Here is a 17755-nt window from a genome sequence, read left to right on the forward strand (position 1 = left end):
AGAGTGGATATCTACAAGTCAGCAAGTCAGGGTGAAGTTTTGTGGTTTCACTAGTGAAGTTGATTCCCTGGCTGTCCCTGGTGTGGCTGGCACCAATTAGTGGCAGTGTGCTGAAGCTTAAAGTGACTTCTGAAGTCTATTAGCCAAGCTGGCTCCTGTTTCACAGACAAGTTGAGGATACTGGAGCACATTTCTACTTCCTGAGTTTGGTTTGGTTTGGTTTTTAATGTATGTTTTGTTTGGTTTTTTGTTTTCTTGAGATGGTTTCTCTGTGTAGCCCTGGCTGTCCTGGACCTCACTCTGTAGACCAGGCTGGCCTCGAACTCAGAGCTCCAAATGCTTCTACTCCCCAAGTGCTGGGATTAAAGGGATGTGCCACCACCTGGCTACCTTGTTTTTTGATGCGGCTGCTTGTCCTTGCTCCATCAGCCTCAGTTTGCTTGTCTTAGAACTGTGGTTGGCCAAGTGCTCTGGGTGACAAGTTCTGTTCTGTTCATTCTTCATTGTCCTAAAGTGTTGCTTTGCTTTGTTTTCTGTCTTAAGTAGCTGGCCTCAAACTCACTCCATAGTCAAGGATGACTGGATTCCCTCTGTGGTGAATGGTGGCCATGAACTTCTGATCCTCCTGCCTCCTCCTCCCAAGTCCTGGGATAGCAGACTTGAGCCACGATGTCTGGGGTCTGTGATGGTAAGGGTCAGATGAGTGCTAGGCAAGGCTCTCCCAGCTGACTGTCTGCAGCCCAGACTTTAGCATTATCCAAACACAGGGTATCACTGAGTGAGCCATCCTTGATTCTCACTTAGGGCCTTGGTGTAGCACAGTCATTTGTAGGGTAATAGCTAGAACTTGGGAAGATATTTGAAACTTTGATTTTTTTTTCATAAAATTATTCTTTGGAAAGATTAATAATGGAACCTGAAAAGGGCCAAACTTGGGTTTTCTGACCATTTATAAAAGTTATTTTACTGTGGAAAGTTAATCTCATTCCTAGATTCTTTGTTTCAGTAATGTTAACTGGTTTGCCCATTTTCATTAATTAAGTGAGCCACATATGGAAATTTTCATTTTCTTGATTTTCCTAGACCTTATGCACACATCCTCTCAGTTCCTGTTTCGGAAACCACTTATCCTGGGCAGACTCAGTACCAGACACTGCAGCAATCTCAACCCTACGCTGTCTACCCTCAGGCAACCCAAACTTACGGACTACCTCCTTTCGGTAAGCTCTCCTGTTGTGAGCAGTTCTCAAGGATGTGTTCGTCAGTCAGAACCCTCTGTCCCTGCTCAGAAAGCAAGCGTGGCTGGTGAGGAGTATTTACTTACTAAGCGTTTGGTAGAAGTTACGCTTACGGTTTTCTATAGTTATTTGGTTACCCACGAAAATTTGATAATTTCCAAGCTCTTGACTCTGACCCTTGGATCGAGTGCCCCGTTCTCCATGCTCCCACCATGCGAGGTCTGACACTGAGCTGTGCTTTCTCACCTTTGCCTTATTGAAGCAAAATCTTGCTACATTAGTTCAGTCTGGTCTTGAACTTGCTGTGTAGCCAGTGACCTTGGAAGTTCCTGTACTCCTGCCTCAACTTCCTGAATACTGGGATTACAGGTGGGCACCATCACACCAGTTAGAAGCATGGAATCATTGGTTGAGAGACTGACTAGACTCACTTTATATAGGACATAGTGCTGTGCTAAGGTAAACCTAGTAAATGCATTGTGAGGAGAATGATTTCAGCTAAAATCATTAAATCTAAATATTCAGCTAGACTATGTCTCATAGTAGGGTTTTATTTTGTTTTGTTCTGTTTATTGTTGTTTTTTGGGATTTTTGTTTGTTTGAGGCCAGCCTGGTCTACAAAATGAGTTCCAGGACAGCCAGGGCTATGCAGAGAAACCCTGTCTCGAACAACAAAAAAAAAAAGTACACTGTCGCTGTCTTCAGACACACCAGAAGAGGGCGTCAGATCTCATTACAGATGGTTGTGAGCCACCATGTGGTTGCTGGGATTTGAAGAGTAGTCAGTGCTCTTAACCACTAAGCCATCTCACCAGCCCCAAATTTTCTACACATGTATACATTTATAGATATGTACAATATGTTTATTGCTCCTCTGTTTTAACACTGATAACACTAAATATTAATAAATAAATTAATAATATTAAATTTTAATATTAATTTAACTTAACGTGTTAAAGTTATGTTTGGGGGCTGGAGGGATATCTTAGCACTTGGTGCTCTTGCCACAGGTCCAGAGTCAGTTGCCAGGACCCATAGTTCATGTCTGTCTGTGACTCTAGTTTTAAGAATTTAGTTACCACCTTCTCTAGCCTCCTTGGGCACCAGGCATACATACACACACACACACACATATACGAAGGCAAAATACTCATACACATAAATAAATCTAAAAAAATTTTTTAGTTAAAAAAAGTTACATCTTTGAGACATCATTTAAACAAGCTAAGGATTATTTTTTAACTTCTAGAGAAATTCTTACACAGATTTTGGGGCATTTTAATGTTGCCTGCTTTTAGTTTCTCCATACCTACTTCTATTGGTTCACTTGGCCAGTGTCATGTGTCAGTGACAGCTGTCTCATTTTTAGGCTTCGTAACCTTCTTAGGCTCCTTGGTAAATGCTAAGACCTGAAGTTGTTTGTATGCTTGCTGGTTTTGCTGTCTAGGGATTTGTCACATGGCCTTTTGCACCCTACATAAGATGTGCTCCACCTGACTCCAAAGACTCATTTTCTCTCGTTTTTTGAGGAAGTGTTTTATAGCTAAACTGACCTCTAATTCTAAAGCCTCAGCTTCGCAAGTGCTGGGGTTGCAGGCGTCCCCCACATAGGACTCCTAGATGATAATCATGGTAGGGTCCTCTTGCTGCAGACTTCCTGATGTTCTGCAGATTCCTGGCTTGCACCACCTCACCCAGCTATGTGTGGTTATCTCTTTTCATTTATACAAAATAATTCTAAAAAGTCTATTTATGTATTTTTTTGTATATGAGTGTTTGTCTACATGTGTATCTACATACCAGAAGAGGGCATTGGGTCCCATGGGACTACAGTTACAGATAGTTGTAAACCCATGTATGTGCTGGGAATTGAACTCAAGACTGCTAGAAGAATAGCCAGTGCTCTTACTGCTGAGCCATCTCTCCAGCCTCGTGGTTATTTATTATTGCATATATTAAGCTAAGCTTTCCTCAGATGGTTCATAATAGGCTAGCAGTTGTACAGTAATTATTTTCATATTTCTTCTTCCTCGTTCTGCTCAAAATTTGTGATCACTGAATACTTGATCCCATTTGTTGTTGAATTATAAAGTTTTTTTCTTACCCCAAACTCAGTTAATAAAACACCTCACAAGGTGCTCCTTGTGTCTTTTCTAACAGTGCCCTTTATAGTCATCACATCTCTCTCACATTAAAAAAGGAAATTATGTAGATAGAACTCTGCTGAGAACTTTGAGAAGGTATTGTATTAAAAAGAGTAATTGTTAATTTTGAATGTTTGTAATAATTAAGTACACAGATTACATACACAGATCTCTGCTGGACCTGGGATCAGAGGATCTTTGAGGGTATAGGTTTCAGGATGGCATTTGAAATGTGAATAAAAGCCGGGCATAGTGGCGCACACCTTTAATCCCAGCACTCGGGGAGGCAGAGGCAGGCGGATTTCTGAGTTCAAGGCCAGCCTGGTCTACAGAGTGAGTTCCAGGACAGCCAGGGCTACACAGAGAAACCCTGTCTCGAAAAACTAAAAAAGAAAGAAAGGAAGGAAGGAAGGAAGGAAGGAAGGAAGGAAGAAGAGAAGAGAAGAGTAAATAAAGAAAATATCTTGAAAGAAAGAAAGAAAGAAAGAAAGAAAGAAAGAAAGAAAGAAAGAAAGAAAGAAAGAGGCAGACACAGTCCGATGCTGTAGACAATCATACTTGTGTACTTTTATACACCAGTGTAACAAAGCAATGATCCAAGGAAGGCTAGGTTCAGAAAAACATGATCATGAAACCATGTAAATAAATGCCAATAAGTATATACTAAATATTAACAGAGCAGCCCTTTCTCAGGACTTTCTGAGAACAAAGCAGTTGAAACACAGTTGCCTGGCACATACTATAGATTATATCTGGGAAAGCAGGAAAGGCAGAAGGCCATACCAGATCCAGGGTATACTAACCAGATTGGGTTCTGTAGCTATATTCTGACATTCAACAAGAATAAATATGTCTTATAAATGGAATGTAAATGTTTAACACAGGAGGTATGAAATCATGGCTAAGAGCAGTCCAGGAAACAACAGGAACTTGAAGTCAAAGGCCCTCTGCCCTTTTTCCTGAAGCCTCTCAACGGTTCCCCAAGGCGTTGTTCATTGTGTTTCAATAAGTAGTATGTGAGACTTACGGATAACAGATTTAGGTTAGGGACAGTGTGTATGACAGATATATTTTCTTCCACTTTTCCAGAGAAGCTATAGGATATGTTTGTAATATATTTGTTTGTGTGCGTCTGTGTATGTGGGGTGTGTATGTGGGGTGTGTGTGTGTGTGTGTGTGGGGGTGGGGGTGTGGGGGTGTGTGTGGGGGTGTGTGTGTGTGGGTGTGTGTGTGGGGGTGTGTGTGTGTGGGTGTGTGTGTGGGGTGTGTGTGTGGGTGTGTGTGTGTGTATGTGGGGTGTGTGGGTGTGTGTGTGTGGGTGTGTGTGTGTGGGTGTGTGTGTGTGTGTGTGTATGTGGGGTGTGTGGGTGTGTGTGTGTGTGGGTGTGGTGTGTGCAGGTGCAGGCAGAAGCAGGTTATTAAGGTTAAGTACCCTCCTCTGTCACTCTGTCTCATTCATCCCTTTGAGGTAGAGTCTTTCCTGAACCTGGCTTCTGAGTTTTGGGGTAGGCTCACAGTCAGCCAAGCCCAGCAGGCTTCGGTCCACACAGTATAGCCCTGAGACCAGGAACAGACTGAAACCATGCCTATAGGTTGTTACATGGGCGCTGGGATGCAAACTCGGGTCCTAACGATTGACTAGCAAAGTACTCTCAACCACTGGCCCTGTTTGTCATATTTCTTAAGGTTATTGTATCTGTTTTGTTTCAATTTTGTTAAGTCTGTGTGCCTGTAACTGAGTACAGGCGTGAGTGTGAGGGGCAGTCCTGTGCTGCCACCTTGTGGGATCAGGAAAACCAAACACCCATCAGGCCTGCATTGAGTGCCTCTCTCTACAGGCTAAGCTACCTCACAGGCCTTATGTTCTCTTTTGGATCAGGCTGGCTTTGAATTCTGTATATATTTTAATTGGTCTTTAACTCCTAATCCTCCTGCCTCTACTTCTCAGATGCTGGGGTAGCAGGCATGTGCCACAGTGTCTTTAGCAGTCATTTACTTGGGACCAGCAGGATAACAGCAGGTAAAGGCCCTTGAAGTGCCAGTCTGACAACCTGAGTTCAACCCCTAGAACCCATAGACAGGTGCAAGGAGAGAGCCGCTCCCCAAAGGCTGATTGCCCCACCCACAAGTGCACACATCCTGTTTGAGAGGGTGCGCACACATGAGTGCAACACTCATTTAAGTAAGGATGTGTGTACTCTTAAGAACAATGCCTATAGAGGCCAGAGGTGTTAGATGCCCTGGCACTGGAACTGCAGACAGCTGTGGAAGCTGAGAACCAAGCTCAGATCCTTTGCGTGGACAGGACATTCTCTTAACCAGGCCTCACCTCTCTCACCAGCCCTGTAACTTACATTCTTAAAAATATCCATGGTCACTGGGAATGTAAATTTGTATAGCAATTGTGGAGGTTTTTCAAAAAAGTTAAGTTGAACTACTCTGTGTATAACGGGGCTATCTTAGACCCAGCAGCAGCATTATAAATAATGACATGGGCGCTTACTAATATTTTAAAGTTTAGGCCTCTTCTTGGGCAGTCTCCTGACTACTCTAACCACCACTTGGCCAGTTCTACCTCTGTTTTCCACTCTGATCTATGCGTTCACCTCTCTGTCCACTGGCAAATCTCCTGCCTCTCAGTTCTTCTACAACCCTCTTTCTACCTGGAAGTTCCTCCTTCCATTTCCTGCCCAGCTATTGGCCGACAGCTCTTTATTAAAGTCAATTCTAAAATGCCTTAGGCAGGTAAGGAAAAATGAATATTTACAAAATATGAGACCAGTGATACAGAATTAACAATTGAATGTAGAGACATACCTTCACACAATGTACCCCAACACGTGTGGCCCAGCTGCACCATGTTCGCTTATGTTTGAAGGACACTAGGGCAGCTACCACAGGGTACTTGGATAACAGTGGTTATCACAGTAGTCAGGAAATGGAACCGTCCTTATTGTCTGTCAGCAGGATTGCAACCAGGTGTGGTGGCATTCTGAAATAGAGGCAAGAGGGTCAGGAAGGAGTTCAAGGTCTAAAATAACAAAAACAAACAAATCCCAGAAATATGAAATCATGGCATTTAAAAAAAATTATGTTAAGTAAAACAAGCCAAGCTCAAACACCAAATGTTTTCTTGTATGTGGAACCTAGGTCTAAATTGTGTATAAGCAGAGAGGGCTCTTGTAACCAGAAAGTCATGGAAGGGGAAAAGAGTAAGTGATGGAGTGAGTGCATGTGATGAGAAAGCCAAAAGACCTATCAGAGAAATGCCAGGCAGAGTGGGCTATAGGGCAAGGAGGTGTGTGTGCGTGCATGTATGCACGTGGGGGCGGGGGAGGGGAGGCATGAATCAGCACATGCTTGAAAGTACCACAGTGGAACCCATTATTTCGTATGCTAACTAAAAAATTAATTTTAAAAACCTACACGTGTATGTACAAAAAAAAAAATTGAAGCTTTAAAAATAGATGTGATAATGTACAGATGTAGCTCTGTCCCTTGGGAGGCAGAGGCAGGACCATCCTGGGCTATGTAGTTAGACCCTGGTTCAAAAAGTAAGTGAGGGCTGGAAAGATGGCTCAGAGGTTAAGAGGTCCTGAGTTCAAATCCCAGCACCCACATGGTGGCTCACAACCATTTGTAATGAGATCTGATGCCCCCTTCTGGTGTGTCTGAAGATAGCAACAGTGAACGTATATATAATAAACAAATTAGTCTTTTTAAGAAAATAAATGAATGAGTAAGTGAATGAATGAATGAGTGAATGAATGAATGCATAAAGGAATAAAGAAATGCTGCTGAGATGGCTGATCCGGTAAAGGTGCCTGCTGGCAAGGCTGATGACCTGAGTTTGATAACTGGATCCTACATGATGGAAGGAGAGAAGCTGTTCTCTGACTTTCATCTGTGTTCACAGGCACACACACAGACACAGTATATTAAAAACAAAAAACCAAAAATACTGTTTGGTTTCCTCATTTGCTCTGTGCAAAAGTTATATAGAATTCATGTTTCTTAATATAAGGAGTTATATATAGGGTACCTTTAAAGAAATATATTCACATACCTAAAAGATGATGCTAGAGGCAGTTTCTATATTGTCTTTTATTCCTCTTTTCCTCAAAAAAAAAAAAAAAATGTATTTGAGTTTCTGGCCTGGCATGATGGCACACACCTCTAATCTCATTACTCAGGAGGACTGGTCCACATGGTAAAACCTGGCCTTGGATAGTAAAATACTAAGCAATAAGGCTAATGGGAAATTCTTACTTGTTGCATTCGTGTTGATGAGATGTTGTTTAATACTGTGTGTTAATAAACATGTTCACAACTCTTAAGTCTTTAGGATCTAACCCTACTTGGGAAATATAAACACTTTGTGAACAATAAATATGATATGCTTAACAAAAATATATAATGCCAAACTACCAAAAATCATAGCACCGATTCTTACCTTTTATATGTAAATTAAAAAATAAAATAGTGGCCCTTAGAGATGGCCCATCTGAATCAGTGCTTGTTTCTCAAGCGTAAGGATCTGAGGTCAGACCCTAGCACCCAGGTAGAAAAGCTAGGTGTGGCAGTGTGTGTGCCTATAACCCCAGCACGAGAGTTGGGGCCTAGAGGCAAGGCGCATCACTGCTGGCTGTCAGCCTCGCTCCATGTTCAGCAACAGACCCTATCTCACAGAGTAAGGCAGAGCGATGGGGTAGGACACCCTGGGAAATGTGGGTGAACTTCTGCAATCCATTAATAGTTATGTTTGGATGATAGAATCATGTATAACTTTTTTCCTTAAATGTTATTTTGTTTTTGTTTTATACAGTGTGATGCTATAAAGTGTAGACAGCCTTGATATATAATTTTTATCTTATTTTTGGAGACATGATATCATATTGCTGAGGATACCCTTGAAGTTGCTAGGTAGTCAGGATCTGCCTTTACTTCTTGAATGCTGGGGTTATTGGCATGCACCACCATGTCCACTCTATGTGGTGGGATTGAAACCAGGGATTTATATATGTGAAGCAAGCTCTTTACCAACTGAACCACATCTGGGGCCTATGTAATGTTTTTTTATTGTTTTAAAAGCAGGCGTGTCTTTCCTAACATAGGAAACAAAGTTTATAAAATAATCAGTTTAAGAAAAGTGTACTAAACCATTTAGAGAATGTGTTTATACTTTGGGTAAGTGAGTTTTAAGTTATCTAGGCTATCTCCCAAGTTGACAATTTGAATTGTACACTGACATCAATCGCTCTCTCTGACAAGTACTCCAGTTTGGTGTACTCTTTTCTGAATACTGGTCAATTGCTCCAACCATTGAGAAAAAGGAACATATGTGCTGCTATTGGGGATTTTAGCAGTTTTTGTTCCTATGGCCCCTTCCTCTAACTCTTTGAAAATATTTGCTTGAGTTATAAGTGGGCGAACCAGTAATTTTCTCCTACAAGCAAATCTAAGATTTCGACTTGAAACCTACCAGTTGGTATTTAAAGCATAGCTGTGCTCCTCAGCCCTGTGTGTTGTTTGTAATTGGTCCACTTTATCATCTGATTCAGGTGCACTGTGGCCAGGTATGAAACCTGAAAGTGGTTTAATTCAGACTCCATCTCCAAGTCAACACAGTGTTCTTACCTGCACTACAGGGTTAACCACAAGCCAGCCAAGCTCAGCACATTATTCTTATCCCATTCAAGGTAAATAGGCATGGTTGTGTGTTTGTTATTTAACATTTATCTTTTTTTTTTAATTGCCCGTATATCCAAACCAACTGGATGATACAGGAGCACCGTCTAAAGTAAAGGGAGCGGCATGCGTTTGTGCATGCTCTTTGTGTTAGGCAAATCCATGCAGTGTGGTTGTAGCTTAGTCTTTGAATGCGAGCTGCTTACTAGAAGTGAAGCCTCTTGCATGCTGATACCTAGAAAGCTTCTCTTGGTTTTGTGCTAGTCTGTCCTCAGTGGCATCTTCACGTGGAAGTTGGCGACTCCTTGAGTCAAGACTTTGGTTGGCTTCCATGTGAATTGTCAGTGGAATGTGCGATGTGACTGCTTTTCGGCTGGTGGCTTTGTGACACCCTCCAATTTACTACTTCTTGGTGAGAATATTTCTTTTGCTCAAAATGCTCACCATTGGGGCGCGGGTATAGGTAAGTGGCAGAGTGCTCGCCTAGCATGTGTGAAGAAAAAAGAAGTTCATTTTTATTTCTATTCAGGGTGAACTTAAACAACTTTACTTCCCTGAGTTCTCCTCTGACGAGGTTGGCCTTTTATAATCAGGATGAGTATGTAGAAGGGCAGTGTGATGCTTCCTTGTCTACTCTCCCGAATCCACCGCTCTAGCGTGGAGAGCAGTGGCCACCTACCTGACGTCTCCTCTGCTCAGTGCTTCTGTTGTTTGTTGTTGTTTGTTTATTTATTTTACAGCTTGTTACATTTTATTCCTCATAAAATAAACTATGCGGGTGATGATGTATGCCTTTAGTCCCAGCACTCAGGAGGCAGAGGCAGGCAGATCTCTTGAGTTTGAAGTTAACCTGGTGTACAGAGTGAGTTCCAGAACTGCTAAAGCTACATAGAGAAGCCCTGTGTTCAGAAAACAAACAAACAAAACTTCTAGAGGGATGAGTGTGGTCACCCACAACCTCTGTAGATAGGAATCTTGCTGATGAAAAAGATTTTTAGTTTAACTGTTTTCAGTTCATTGATTTGGGACTTGTTTGATTCTGTAGTAACAGCTCTAGGCCACTTTTGGGTTTTTTGTTTTTGTTTTCTTAAGATTAATTTTATTAGCGTATGTATATATGCATGTATATGAAGGTACCCCTATGGTGCTTACAGGGACCAGAGATAGCTGTTGTGATCTGCCCAACATGGGTGGTAGGAAGAGAACTCAGGTCCTCTAGGAAATCAGTGAGTGCCCTTAAGCTCTGAGTCATCCCTCCGGCCTCCCACTTTGTTAAGACCTAGGTCTAACCTAACTTTACCTCAGGTTTTCAGAGTTTCCTCTTTTACATTTCATTCTTTCCTTGCTGGCTCCTCCCTGTTTCCTTTCTCTCTAACAGGAGCAACCCAAGAGAAACAAAACTTAAGGACATGATCTAGGCTCACCTTGAACCTGTGGGCCCAACATAGGAGGAGCCTCCTAACTCGGCCTTTGCGCCCATCTGGGAGTAGCACACAGTACCATTTCTTTTTTTTTTTTTTTTTTTTTTTTTTAAGTTTTTTTTTTTTTTTTAAGATTTATTTATTATTTAAGTAAGTCCACTGTAGCTGTCTTCAGACACTCCAGAAGAGGGAGTCAGATCTCGTTACGGATGGTTGTGAGCCACCATGTGGTTGCTGGGATTTGAACTCCGGACCTTCGGAAGAGCAGTCGGGTGCTCTTACCTGCTGAGCCATCTCACCAGCCCCACAGTACCATTTCTAACTTTCCTTTTATTTCTGAGACAATAGGCTTTGGGGATCCGCTACAAGCAGTGAGATACCAGGCCCCTCTTAGCTATATCCCTGTTTAGGGATACACATAGGTCATGAAGGAAGAGTAAGGGTCCTGAGGTATAAATTCTCTATTCTTCTGTAGTTTTGTCTTGAATTTAACACTTCTCTTCCCTTGCAGAATAAGTGAAGTAAAGGATTGCTTGACTTTCATTAACTACTGTCCTTACTTGTCATGTGTTGTCATTAACTACTGTCCTTACTTGTCATGTGTTGAGGATGTTTTTTCCTTTGAACCTGTTAACCTGGTTTCCTTTGTTTTTCTGTTAGTAGTAACTGCTAGTGTTTAGTGCTTGTAACTAAGTGCTGAGCCATTTTTCTGACCCCTTTTAAAACTTGTGTAGCTGAGTGTGGGTATGTGCATGTGAGTGCAGATGCCATAGAGGCCAGGAGAGGGCGATGGATCTCCTGGACTGGAGTTACAGGCAGTTAGCTTCCCAGAATACTTCCTGGGAGCCTAACTAAGGTCTTCTGCACGCTAGGATGTGCTCTTACTTGCTGAGCCCTCTCTCCAGCCCTAGCAGACTTTCTTGTTAGTACACTTTTAGGTTGATAGAACAATTGGGCAGGGTGTACATGGTCCTCAAATAATTTGTACTGCAAGGTTGAAGAGAGAAAGATAGGTGGGGGGAAGGGGGCTAGCAACTCAGCAATAGCACAGACTCCATTCAGGAAAAGAACTGTGCAGAGTCCCTAATACAAGAACCAGAGCCTAAGATCGGCTTACAGCTTGGGCATTTACAGGGCAGTAAAGAAGGAAGAAGAGGACTGAAAAGAATTAACAAGATATGGATTAACATCTCCCAGGGCTACCTGTACTAGGGGCTCGTAGGCTGGGGAGAGTAAGAATCCAGAAAAATAAGTTACTTAGCTCTATGAACCAAGTGATTTTAGTTATTGGAGTGCTTATTGCGTAACTATTTACAAAAGGGGGGGCTAGGGGCTTTACAAGATTACATAATTATCAGCTAATGTGTACACCCTACAGTTTTCCCTGCAATTAGCATCTCTTATGAGTAGGCTACATTTGGTATGATTGATGAACTGATATTGGAAATTATCATCAGTTAAGGAGGTAACTTAATGAAACGTAAGATGCATCTTACATCTAATGGTCATGTCTCCCTAGGTTCCTATAGACTTTCGGCTCTGATGTTTCTGATTTACGATCATCTGGTGGCTTTGGGGGTGCCCCTCCAGTAGAACTTATCTGATGTTTATTCATGACTAGAGTGGAATTACAGGTTTCTCAAAGGGTCACAGAGGTAAAGCACCACCTCATATCAAATGTACATTCTAGCCACATCACTTAGGACAGTTGGACTTAACCTTGACCAATTGGCTCAAGGCATGTTTGTCAGCTAGCTTCACTGAAAAGTTACTTTCTAAGTTGTCTTTCCATTGTGGGGGTATGTGTGTGGTGCTTTTGAGACAGACTTTTACCATGTAGCCCTGGCTGACCTTGACTCCTGACCCTCCCAAGTGCTGAGATTATAGGTGTGAGCCACCACACCTGATCTAGAAGTTACATCCATGTTAAAGGTTCTCTGCCCCTTTTACGGCCATCCATTTCTCTCCCATCACTTTCTTTATTGATCATTTGTTTCGGGACTCATAGACATTTATTTTATACTTTGAATTTTAATCCAGAACAGCTTTATTTGCTATCCCATGTGGTCACAGGAAACACAGTTAGTCTTTTTACATTTTTTTCTTTTTGTTTTTTAAGGCAAGATTTTCCTGTGTAGCCATAGCTGTCCTAGAACTCACTCTGTATAGACCAGGCTAGCCTTAAACTGCCTATCTCTACCTCCTGAGTACTGGGATTAAGACACATACCACCACTGCCTGGCTGGCACCTTCTTACATTAACACCACTACTGACCCTTCTTTTGGTTTTGGGTGGTTTTTTTTTTAACTCTTTAGTATCTGACACGAGGTGCTCCAAGACATCTTATATATTATCAAGTCCTGATGAGTCATTTCTCTGAAGAGTCTTAGTTTCTCTTACTGAAAAGAATGGTAGTAGAGACCAAGCATGGGGGTTATCAGGGTTATCTGGGTAAGGTGCTTGATCTGGTCCCCGGGGTACACGGTGGGAGGAGCGGACTGGTGTTCCCTCTGACCTTCGTATCAAATACATACAAATGCACCAATGACTGGAACTGTTTTAGAGCAACACCTTCTTTTTTTTTTAAAGATTTATTTATTTATTATATGTAAGTACACTGTAGCTGTCTTCAGACACACCAGAAGAGGGCGTCAGATCTGGTAATGGATGGTTGTGAGCCACCATGTGGTTGCTGGGATTTGAACTCAGGACCTTTGGAAGAGCAGTCAATGCTCTTAACCGCCGAGCCATCTCTCCAGCCCCGAGCAACACCTTTTTTAAAAAGATTTATTTATTTTTATGTCTATGAGTACTGTATCTGCATGCCAGAAGACAGCATCAGATCCCATTGTCAGATGGTTGTGAGCCACCACATGGTTGCTGGGAATTGAACTCGGTACCTCTGGAAGAGAAGTCAGTGCCCTTAACCCCTGAGCCATCTCTCCAGCCTAAATGTAGCTTAAAAAAAAAAATAAATGTGTGAACATAAATGAATAAATAGATATAATTTTTAGAAAAAGCGATGGAGCTAACAGGATTGCTCAGTGGGTAAAGTTTCTTGTCTGTCATGGAAGCCATGCAATCTGAGTTCAGTCTCCAGTGGAAAGGAAGGAAGTGCCAGCTTCCTCCCACAGGTCATCCTCTTATCCCCATACTTACTACACCATGGCGCACGTGCAAACACACACAAATGAGCCTGTGGGGTCCATTCTTTTTCAAACCACCACACATACACATGCAATAGTACTAAAAAAAATTTAAAAAACAAAACAAGTTATGGGCACATTGCAATTATGGTATCAGGTGTCATTTTTTTAAAAAAAGATTTATTTATGTATATGAGTATACTGTAGCTATCATCAGACACACCAGAAGAGGTCATCAGATCCCATTACAGATGGTTGTGAGCTACCATGTGGTTGCTGGGAATTAACTCAGGACCTTTGGAAGAGCAGTCAGTGCTCTTAACCGCTAAGCCATCTCTCTAGCCCAGGTGTCATTTCTTTTAGATATTCTGTTAACAGATCAAGAAATATGTGTGTGTGCTGTCTTAGTCAGGGTTTCTATTCCTGCACAAACATCATGACCAAGAATCAAGTTGGGGAGGAAAGGGTTTATTCAGCTTACACTTCCATACTGTTGTTCATCACCAAGGAAGTCAGGACTGGAACTCAAGCAGGTCAGGAAACAGGAGCTGATGCAGAAGCCATGGAGGGATGTTCTTTACTGGCTTGCTCAGCCTGCTCTCTTATAGAACCAAGACTACCAGCCCAGAGATGGCACCACCCACAAAGGGACCTCCCCCCTTGACTACTAATTGGGAAAATGCCTTGCAGCTGGATCTTGTGGAGGCATTTCCCCAACTGAAGCTCCTTTCTCTGGGATAGCTCCAGCTTGTGTCAAGTTGACACAAAACTAGCCAGTCCATGTGCTCTAACCTGTGTTTAAGTACACGTATATATTTTAGGTTAAATACATGAATCTTTACTGGTTTCTCTATCTCTAATCCATTATCACATAGCTCTGTTCAGACTCTATCCACTGCTGATGTAAATCTCTACTCCAACATTTATTGTACATGTTTGTGCATGAAGCATGTATGAGCACGTGCCCCATCATGCATTTGGCAGTTGAAGGACAACTTTGGATGTGAGTTTTCTCCTACTATGTGGGTTCTGGGGTTGAAGTCAGGTCTTCCCGTTTGGTAGCGGGTAACTTTATCCACTGGATCACCTCACCAATCCTTGTTTAGGAGAAATTATTTTGATTTATTACTAAGCTTCTTGAGTGCAGGAGTCTTTTTCCCCTCCTATATTTTTAAGTACATTGATATAGGCCACGCCCATGTAATAGTACTTGCACTTAGTAAACAGTATGGGTTTGACGAATGAATGAATGAGCAAGTGACCCATCCCCCATCCTGGCAGCCTAGACATGCAGTTTCTCTAGGTCCCAAAGGCTAGGACTTGGTTGTGTTTTTGTTAAGTATTTTGGTTACATACTGAGAATATATAGCTCTCTTAAGAGTAGGTAACTGCGGGGGAGGCAGAGGCAGGCGGATTTCTGAGTTCGAGACAAGCCTGGTCTACAGAGTGAGTTCCAGGACAGCCAGGGCTATACAGAGAAGCCCTGTCTCAAGAAAAAAAAAAAAAGAAGAAGAAGAAGAAAAAAGAGTGGTAACCTGACTGTCAGCCTCTAACAGACAAAAAGACTTTGTTTCTCATGCCTAGTGTGTGCAAGACTGAATCTCACAAATAGTTATTAAGCCTCATCTTTCTTGTTTGGTTGGATGGTTTTGGTTTTTCAAGACAGGGTTTCTCTATGTAGCCCTGACTATCTTGCTCAGTAGACCAGACTGACTCCAGACTCAGAGATCAGCCAATCTCTTGAGTGCTGAGATTAGAAGAGTGTGCCATCACTTGCCTGGCTAAGCCTCATCAAATGTCAGGCACTTTGCTAGATGCTGGACATAATAAAATAGCAAGGTATGTCCTGGTAGAGCTTAGAGTCTGGTGGAAAACACAAACTGTGAGGGAGTAAGATCCTCTAAGTCCTCTGAAGAAAGGGTACATTATCATGAAGAACATTGTTGCGTTTATTACACCTGCACTTTAATTTATGTCTGTAGGATGATTAGCAATTTTTCATTTCTAACTTCTTAATCATAGTTCTTTATAGGGTAAAGCATATAGAGGTTTTATACATTTTCGTGGTAGTTATACGAACCTAAAATATACCACTTATTTTTTAGATTTAGGGTTATTAAATTTCTTTTATTGTTGGTTTTTGTTGGTTTGGGGAGTTTAGATCTCATGAAGCCCACACTGGTCTTGAATTCACTACGAATACGAAGCTGGCCTTGAACTAGTCCTCCTTTTCCACAGTCTCCGAGTACCATGCTTGGCTGATTTTTACATTTCTGAAACTACTTTGCCAGAGTACATCTCTCCCATGTGTATAGTGACCAGGTATAATTGAGTCTGCAAGTGTCTAGTGTTAATAATTAAGAGAATGCTGGGCAGGAGGAGAAAAGAAACTCAAGCCACAAGCGAAGGAAAGGGAAGTTGGTCTGGAAATGAGAAAGCTAGCTCTTCTCCCATTGGATGTCATTTTTGTTCAGTCTGTTCTGTTTCAGGCCTGCCTAGGAGAACACATTGCTTATATTCTGGAACTACCAGAAAGTCTTTTCCACAAAATGATTAAAACTGCTTAGGACTTATCTATCCTGTGTGCTGCTGTTTGATGCTTCCTCTTTGTAAAGTGAATGGATTAAGCTATAGCAGTGACTATTGATGGGAAGCAAATGCGTTTCATTTACTTGTGTTTAGGAAAGAAGCCAGTAAGAGCCCTGTCATAGCCCTGGGGCAGAACACTGTAGATTTCAGAGACTGAGGAAAGGACACCAGAGGAGGAGGTAGGAGATCCAGTTGACTTTTGACCACTGGGATTATCAACTGGACTGAACACTCTTCTCTGGCCCAAGCTCTTCAGCGGGCTGAGCTTGCGGCAGGAGCAGTGACTGTCCTTGTCTAGACGTGGTTTTCAGCACAGTGCCCTCCAGAACCTGGTTCTGGTCTGCCCTGCGTACTTCCTACTTCATTTTCCCTGAATTCTGTTCTTAGTGGAGGTTTTCTTGCTGGCTTTCCCCTGGAGAACTTTGTGCTGCTCAATTTGGTCCTTCTGGTGGGTGGCTGCAGCAGGAACCGTGTTTCCCTGCTTGTCGTGAGAGAGAAGAGTTCAGAACTGATGCCTGGCAACACTGACTACTACCCTGTCACCTGAGCAAAGCCATGTGCTATTTCCTAATCACTGAAGTTTGAGCTTAGAACCTGATAGATTCTGTTTTTACAAAAATATGTAAAATTTAAAGACATTCTAAGTAGTTATTTGATAGAATACATTTTTACCTGACCAGATGAGATTTTTTAATCTTCTGAGTCTTTGAGGGTTTATTGATAAAGTTTCTAAATAACAAATCATAGTGGTGTTAAAATTTTTTATTACATTTGTGTGTGTGTGTACGAACACCGCAATACACGTGTGAAGGTCAGAGGACAGCTCGAAGTCAGAGCTCTCCTTCCACTATGTGGACCCCAGGCCTCTCTGCCTCAGGTTCTCAGGTTAGCACCAGGCAGCATTACCTGCTAAGCCATCCTGCTGGTCCTCATAGTGCTTTCTGACCCACACTAATAACCCATTATTTGAATATAGCCGTTGTAAGCATTTTAGAGGTGGGGGAGTTAGCTTTATTTCTCAATGTAAGTATGTCCCTCAGCAGAGACATAATTCGGGGCAAATGGCCATAAACAATACCACAACATCGGACTCACCAGAGCTCTACAGACTGTCACGTCACGTGCAGGGGAGTCATTCTTCAGCTTCTAGAAAAGACTAGGATGATTTGACTTAGTGCTGACTTCACTGGTGTGGTGCGTCAGTGTGAGCTGTGATGCATCCGTCTAGGACTTCCCATAGACTCAAATTGAAGCAAATCCTCCAGGGTTTTGTTTGTAATCAAGCCCCACTGTGGTATTGCATGCAAAACAAGTGTTTGCTTTTTTAAAAAGTTGTTAATGGATTTTATGTATATGGTGTTTTGTTTCTTCTATGTCTGTGTATCATATGTATGCCTGGTACCACAGAGGCCAGAAGGAGGGCCTGGAGTTACATGCAGTTTTGAGTCATCATATGGGTGCTAGAACTTGAACCCAGGTTTTCTGGAAGAGCAGCCAGTACTCTTTAACAACTGAGCCATCTCTCCAG

The 17755-nt window shown here is 42.2% G+C and overlaps 1 protein-coding gene across 6 annotated transcripts in view; it reads left to right on the forward strand.

Annotated features, from left to right (window-relative positions):
* Eya3 (EYA transcriptional coactivator and phosphatase 3) overlaps positions 1-17755 on the forward strand; it is an 85741-nt gene that overhangs the window by 32788 nt on the left and 35198 nt on the right. For 3 of the 6 annotated variants that reach the window (XM_006538538.4, XM_006538537.4, XM_006538540.4), the window contains 2 exons: positions 1084-1220; positions 8944-9081. The exons of 1 other annotated variant lie outside the window; for it this stretch is intronic. In XM_006538538.4, coding sequence (XP_006538601.1) covers positions 1084-1220; positions 8944-9081 — 275 coding nt within the window. The remainder of the gene's footprint in view (positions 1-1083; positions 1221-8943; positions 9082-17755) is intronic. 2 more of the 6 variants (NM_010166.3, NM_210071.2) reach the window with 1 other exon arrangement.

The sequence above is a fragment of the Mus musculus genome, chromosome 4, assembly GCF_000001635.26.
Source record: "Mus musculus strain C57BL/6J chromosome 4, GRCm38.p6 C57BL/6J".
In the NCBI taxonomy this organism is placed as follows: Eukaryota; Metazoa; Chordata; class Mammalia; order Rodentia; family Muridae; genus Mus; species Mus musculus.